This window comes from Herpailurus yagouaroundi, unplaced genomic scaffold, assembly GCF_014898765.1.
Source record: "Herpailurus yagouaroundi ecotype Mexico unplaced genomic scaffold, PumYag 192, whole genome shotgun sequence".
NCBI classification, from domain to species: domain Eukaryota; kingdom Metazoa; phylum Chordata; class Mammalia; order Carnivora; family Felidae; genus Herpailurus; species Herpailurus yagouaroundi.
The window spans coordinates 1,420,939-1,428,524 of record NW_024412423.1 but is presented as its reverse complement, the minus strand read 5'-3'; the positions used below and the strand labels follow the sequence as shown (position 1 = coordinate 1,428,524).

General features: G+C 46.7%; 1 protein-coding gene across 6 annotated transcripts in view; it reads right to left on the bottom strand.

The window, feature by feature from the left end:
• Positions 1–2,305: 2,305 nt before the first annotated feature.
• Positions 2,306–7,586, bottom strand: part of GRM6 (glutamate metabotropic receptor 6) — a 21,324-nt gene continuing 16,043 nt past the window's right edge. For all 6 annotated transcript variants that reach the window (XM_040444221.1, XM_040444225.1, XM_040444220.1 and 3 more), the window contains 2 exons: positions 5,489–5,800; positions 2,306–4,774 (listed from right to left, as the gene is read on the bottom strand). In XM_040444221.1, coding sequence (XP_040300155.1) covers positions 4,577–4,774; positions 5,489–5,800 — 510 coding nt within the window. In that variant the 3' untranslated portion in view covers positions 2,306–4,576. The remainder of the gene's footprint in view (positions 4,775–5,488; positions 5,801–7,586) is intronic.

Sequence of the window (7,586 nt, the reverse complement as noted above, 5' to 3'; positions counted from 1 at the left end):
AAAAAAGACTCCCTGCCTCCCCCCCCCCCCCCCCCCAAAAAAAAAACCCTCGGACTTAGAAGAAACCTAAATCTGTCACCAGGCACTGGTTGAAGAGTTTGTATTTTTATGAGGGAAATACAATGCAGATTTCTCTAGAGAGCTGTCTTGAAGAAGGTGTGCTATTTAGGGGAATCTGAGATGGGGTCTTGGGATTGATCAGCTGAGGGGTTTGTTTAATGAGTGGAGTCTGCATGGGCAGTGACTGGTAGGGCAGGGAGGGTCAGCACAGGTAAACGAGGTCAATGATTTGGGCATGGCTACAGGGGTCATTAAGGACACTGGCTGTCAGTGACTGTGGGAGAGGCTAATCATCTTGTGCAAGGTCACCCATCTAGTAAGTGGCAGAGCTGGGATTGATCTCAAGAAGTCTTGGGGCACCTGGGTGGCTCAGTCGGTTGAGTGTCCGACTTCAGCTCAGGTCATGATCTTGCAGTTCGTGGGTTCGAGCCCCTCATCGGGTTCTGTGCTGACTGCTGACAGCTCAGAGCCTGGAGCCTGCTTCAAATTCTGTGTCTGCCTCTGTCTCTGCCCCTCCTCTGCTCTCACACTCTCTCTCTCAAAAATAAACATTTAAAAAAAATTTTTTAAAAAGAAGTCTGAACCTTGACACTGTACAATTTCTAGATGTGACAGCTGACTAAAAGAAGTCTACAGTGTCAGGGGCAAGACAAAGTCTGTGGACTGTGGAAAATGTCCCTGTCTGGCAAATCAGAATAGAAAACAACAACAACAACAACAACTCAGAAGTTGATGCTAAGGGTAAATTCAATATTCAAGAGCCCTGGTAGAATAACCTCATAATACTTAGTCTGCCAGATTATATCAGTGAACAGCAGGTGGGGGCAGACTCCTGTGCCCTTCCCGCTATTTCCGTTTCTGAGTCTTCAGGCGAATATGAGCATGAATCGCAGGCAGATATATGTGCTGGGAGAGGGCAGGGCCCATAGCAACGTTCCTATAAATGTAGGGAGTTGGTGTCCCAAAATGGTGATTTTGATATTGGTGTGTAGGATGGAGGAGAAAGGTACAGCAAGCAGAGACTAGTTAGTATCCCTTCACAGGAATCCATGAATGAAGCAATGAGGCTTAGAGTGTCTAAACCCAGTCCCTTTGCTAATCTGCCTCTCTACACCCTCAACTGCCTTTCCCATCCAAGTCTTCCCTCAGCCTTTCCCCTCTCAGAGCCGTTTCCTTCTTGGTTCCCACCTTTTGCTCCACAGGCTGGAAGGTCATCTCTGAAACTCCCAGCCTTCTGTAGCTGTCCACACTGCAGCGTGTTTCCTTCCTCAAGGCCCAGAGATGGAAAATATTTACACTTGGGAGTTTTTCATATTTAGAAAAAAAAAAAGGTGTCAATATAACAGAATATTTCTGAAGAGGTGTCATTCTATAAAATCATGGTGGAAAGATTCACTGGAATTGTGCATTTTATTCCAGTTTAGGGGAGTCTTGCAAATTGGTAACTACATAAAAAAGCAGCAGAGAACCCAAGTCAGACTTTTGGGGAAAGTTATTCAACAAGAAGTCACTGAGTGAGAGACAATGAATGTAAATGAATTGGTGGGACTTTTCCAAAGAGCACAGAATGTTAATAAATGCAACAAAGCTATATAGTAAATGTAATAGATGTATCCAAAAGAAGTCTGAACCTTGACACTGTACAATTTCTAGATGTGAAAGCCAACTGAAAGAAGTCTACAGTGTCAGGGGCAGCTTGTTTCCCTCCTTAAGGCCCTTTCACACCAGTGAAAAGACATTAGGAGCGTCTAGGTGGCTCAGTCGGTTAGGCATCTGACCAGCTCAGGTTGTGATCTCATGGTTCGTGGGTTCAAGCCCTGCGTTGGGCTCTGTGCTGACAACTCAGAGCCTGGAACCTGCTATAGATTCTGTCTCTCTCTCTCAGTCTCTCTCTCTCTCTCTCTCTCTCTCTGCCCCTCCCCCACTTGCGCTCTCTCTCTCTCTCTCTCTCTCTCTCTCTCTTTCTCTCTCTAAAATAAATAAACATTTAAAAATTTTTAAAAAGAATATAGTTAATATAAGAGAGGGCCTGCTTATACAAATCTCAATACATTGGACACAGGTGATAACCTTATGAATAGGTGAGTAAAAGTTTTTATCAAAATGTAATCTTCCTCTGCTTTAGAGAACTTGTAGTGGAGAAAAATATTGTAATTATAATGTGGGAAAGCCCCCAATCCAGAGCTCCATTTTCACTGGAACACATAATTCATATGGGGGAGAAATCATTCAAGGGCAATGAATATGAGAAAGCCTACATATAGCCCAGTTTTTATTCAGCATAAAAGAAACAACACAGACAGAATGCCTTATAAATTCCAGAAATTTGAAAACAACAACAACAACAACAACAAACCTTTTTAAAAGGTTTCAGCTGATTGAACCTCAGAGAAGGCAAAACTATGCATGTACATAGCATGGGGAAACCTTCAGGAAGTTGTCAGCCCCCCACTGAACATCAAATGTTTGAATGATAAAAGACAGAAATCGTATGTACACACTGAAGAAAAGCCTTCTTCTGGGAGTCAAAACTTTGTAATACATTAAAGAATTCGTAAAGGAGAGGAACCTCACAAGCGTGCCACATGTAACAACACCTTTAGTAATCACACCGCACACAAAATGGCGCATGCTTGGAAGTCATCTACACATGGACTGAATGTGAGATTCCTGTAAGAAGGTACCAGAACCTGCTGTGTAACAAAGCTTTCACACCATTTATACCAGAGAGATGGGTATGAATGAGTGTGGGGACTGTGTGAAAGTCTTCAGTAGGAAGCCAGGACTCTAAGGCAGAAGCTTCACACTGGAGGAAAATCTTCTAAATTTAGAAAATTTCTACTAAGAAATCATCCAAACTCCAAGTCACAGAGCGCTGAGTGGGGAAAACCACAACTATGTAAAAATATATATATATGGAAACGTTTTCAACTAGAAGTCAACAGGAATTGTACATCAGGGAGAAACACTGGGAAAAACACACAGCGACACCTGCCTTTGGATATCAGAGCTCACTGACTCTCTGTGAGTTCATATAGGAGAAAAACCCCATAAAACCACTAGTGTGGAAAAGCCTTCAGCAAGAAAACACACCTCATCACGTTATACGAAAGAAAATCCACACAGGAAGGAAGCCCGATGAGATAGTGAATTTTGGAAAGCACTGAGAGATAAATAAAACTTCCTAATTCACATGGTGGAGAGACCATAGGAATGCAAAAACGTGAGGATGGAGAATCTGTACACCAAAAATGTTACTTTGTGGAGAAGGCCTATTAATTTAATTTAAGGAATCAGACCTAGTCCCAAGGTCACAATTTAGTACACAACAGAGACTCAGTGTAGGAAACAGTCTTTTTTGTTGTATGAAGTGGGGTTGATCTTCAGAATCGGTTCCAGACATCAGCTACTAGAGAATTCAAACTGATAAATGAAAAGAGTCAATTTAACAAATTTAAATCGTGCCACAGGGAAATACAATTCCACAACTGAAACCAAACTTTTGGTAAAAAAAAAAAAAAAAAAAAACACCTGAAAAATGAATGTCCATGCATCTGATGTCCAAGCATTTCCCTCCCATGCCCTGTGTTTGCCTTTCAAAAGGGACCTCCCAGTAAATATTGGGAGAGAAAAGTTTCAATATTCATCCTAAGATGTCTACCTGGAATTAATCGTCACCATGGACACAGCTCTCTGTCACTGGCCCCAGCCTGAGGCTCCTGACCACAATCTCTCACAGGCATCAGAAAAGGGCAACCACCACCCTGTTGTTTTATTCTCACACCACTAACACCACACGAGGGTTTGGGGGTCATTTGAGGGCATATGCATGGGAAAGGCAAAAAGCTATACTCCTAAGTGTGACATGCCCCAGATCCCAGGGGCGAAGGTTCTGAGAAAAAGGCCTCAACACATATAACCTCATGGGGTATGTCTCAGTTCTCACTCTCACATCGCATTCTCGCTCTCTGGGCTCTGACCCAAGGTTCCATCCCTCATTGCCAAGCCTGAGTGACTCAGTCCGGAACCCAGACCCCCAGGGTCTCTTGTGGAAACTGCTCCTCCCTGCATCCAGCCCTGTATTTCCACAGTGAGATCTACACATTCTTGCACACTGCCCAATCCCCGGGTTTTGCTGGCTAAGTGGGTAGAAATCTCACTCACGCTGGGCCAAGCCTGGGGCTTCATCATGCTCTCTGAACTCAGACCAGGGAGCATAAGTTCAGTCACTCCCTAGAGTAGAATCTTCATGGTGGCTGTTTCCCTCCATGAGTAGAAAGTCTGGTCTGCAGCAAGGATATATGGTGCCCACAGGCACAGAAAAGCAGGGATGACGTGTGGTGTGTGGGTCCAGATCTTTCTGGAGTCCAGCCCCATCCCAGTGGGCATGGGCTTTGTGGACTCCCTGCCTCCAACTGCTCACTGCAGACCTGGACTTTTCACAGCTTCCATGGTGAAGCAAGGGAAAGAAAAGAGCAGAAGAGAGGGTGCAACCATCCCACTCATCCCCCACTCACTACTTGGGGGCCTCCGTGTCCTCACCCTTGGGTGGGGCTGCCACTGTGGAGGTCGCCTTGAGGCTTCGCTTCCGCTTCTGCACATTCTGCTCCGGGTGGAACAGGATGACGTAGGTCTTGGGCACATAGAGCATGCCGAGGGACACCGATGCACTCAGGCTCAAGGACACAGTCAGTGTGGTGGTTTGGATGTAGATCTGAGTCATGGAGGAAGGGACCGGGTGGGACTCAGCCCTGTTCTCTCCCACCCCCCCCCCCACATGAGTCCGTGTTCATCGGGTGAATGGAAAAGACAACATACGAGCAAAGGCCCTGTGGCATGAAGAAGTGGTGGTCATGACATGGCTCCAATAGAGACAGGATGGAGGATGAGTGACACGGCACCAAATGGACAAGTGACCAAGGGAAGTGAAGGGTTCATTCACAGCGAGTGACACCTGGGGAAATGGTCCCTATGCCTGAAAAGGGTTAGAGCATGTTAATGAATGAGTGAATATGTTTTCAAATGAACAAACCAATGAACAGAGATTGAATAAGAGAGCAAGTGGGCAAACAGATGATTGACGGGTGAATAAGCAAATGTTCTACTCTGTGCACAAATAAATGACTGAATAATGATCAAGCAAATGGACTGACAGATTAATGGATTGACAGGTTTGAAGTATATGAAGAAGTAATTGAATAGAAACAAGTTAGTGGATGGATAGAAGCATGGATGAACAAATGAAGGGAGACAGAACTCACTGAGCCAGCAGCGACACTGACAAATGAGTGAATGAGTATGTACATGAATGAATCAGCCAACAAGCAATCATTCAGATGGGTGGTCCAGCTCTTGGGACAATTGAGCCCCTCCTTGGACAGGCAAGAAACAGAGGAGGCAGTGAAAGCAACAGGAGACCCCAGATTACCTTCTCAGCTGACTGGGCGGTACCAAAGAAGATAGGCACAAAAGCTAGCCAGATGATGCAGGTGGTGTACATGGTAAAGCCGATGGGCTTGGCCTCATTGAAGGTCTCGGGCACACCGCGGGCCTTGATGGCATACACTGTGCATGTGACCATGAGCAGGAGGCTGTAGCCCAGGCAGCCGATGAGGGACAGATCTGACATGTCGCACTTGAGCACCCCTCTGGCCTGCTCTGGGTCCACGGTCCGTTGCTCTTCGTAATCAATCACGCTGTGGGGGGGCTGGGCCCCCAGCCATGCCATTACTCCCACCACCTGCAGGAGCCGACACCGTATCAGGGACACACCCAGCCTAGCCATCCACCCATGTCTGGCAGGTTAGGGTTGCCTCCAGGCTTCTGGCCTACTGAGTGGGATGCTCAGGCCCAAGAGCCACAGTGACAGCAGGCAGAGGCCCTGGAATTGTGACCCTACACATATCTTCTCCATTCTACCTTGGGGGAGGAGCCGGTGCATGCCCCATGGATGCCCCCAGACTCAGCAGAGATCTTGTCTCCTCACAGCCCTCCAGGTAGGCAGTAACCATCTCCATTCTGTAGATGTGAGAACACGAGCTTGATCCTGTCTAGCAACATGGCAAACCTAGTTCTTGAGGACCCCCTTCCTTCTCCAGCTCCAGAGAACTGTTGAACATAATGTGATGAAATCATGTGCAGATGCATGGTGAAGCTCAGAACGAGGCACTTAAACAGACACTGGTAAGAATGTGAGCTGATGCCAGGTGGCCTGGGAGGTTATCAAAGTCGAACACAAGCACTAACGGGGGTGGGGGGGATGGAATAGCAATTCCCTCACAGTGACAGGAGACATGACCTTGAGCCAAGAGAAGCTGGGGAACAGGAACTAAGACACCTGCATAGAGGCAGGACGCTGGAAGGGCTGCCCCGTCCGTGCATGCAGATTGTTCACTGCACAAGACTGCCTGATGTATGTGTGTAGGAGGGGGGTAGGTGGGGCTGAAATCCAGCCAACACTCCGGTGCCATACTATGTCCCTAGAGCAGAGCTCTGTGATCCTGGAAGAAGGGATGCTTTTTTGTAATTTTATTTTTTAAAAAGTTTATTTATTTATTTTGAGAGAGAGAGAGAGAGAGCAGGGGAGGGGCAGAGAGAAGGAGAAACAGAATCCAAAGCAGGCTCCAGGCTCTGAGCTGTCAGCACAGAGCCTGATGTGGGGCTCAAACTCACAAACTGAGATCATGACCTGAGCCAAAGTCAGAAGCTCAACTGCTGAGCCACCCAGGTGCCCCAAGAAGGGATGCTTTTTATTAATTTGTACATCCAGAAGGAGAACTTTTTTGTGATTCTCCCAAGGGCAGTAGCTCCATAAACAAGGGACTAATAACACCCCACCCAATGTCCGGGAAAGCAGCATGAAGGCTCCTCTTATAACTAGGCTCTAGGTAGGGGGGAAAAGTTGCCTGTGAGAAACTAGTACCCAAGGCCTGTGATACACAGAAGCAGCAACCAAAATGGATCCCACCAATTTTGCAACACATGTAATTGAGAAGGAATAAGCATCTGGTACATGTAAAAAACAAACAAACAAAAACAAAAAAAAACCCTCCTACAAAATAATAGAAAATGTGCAAAGTGTAGGAACAGGCACATCACAGAAGAGGAAACTCCAAAGGCCAGCTCCACTAGTAATTAAGTAAATGCAAATGAAAACAATGAGATACCACTTCATGTCCACCAGATTGGTAAATAACCTAGTAAAATTGAAAGTATGCCTCTTTGAAAGGGTCCAGGACCTCTGGAAAGGTGGGTCCGCAGATGAACCAGGAGGTACTAAATGTAGTCTAAGTATCTCTATCCTGGGGAAAGGGGCACCACAGGGATTTCAAGGAGGGAAGCAGGAAGGTAAGAAGTCAGGATGTGCTAGGGGCGCCTGGGTGGCGCAGTCGGTTAAGCGTCCGACTTCAGCCAGGTCACGATCTCGCGGTCCGGGAGTTCGAGCCCCGCGTCAGGCTCTGGGCTGATGGCTCGGAGCCTGGAGCCTGTTTCCGATTCTGTGTCTCCCTCTCTCTCTGCCCCTCCCC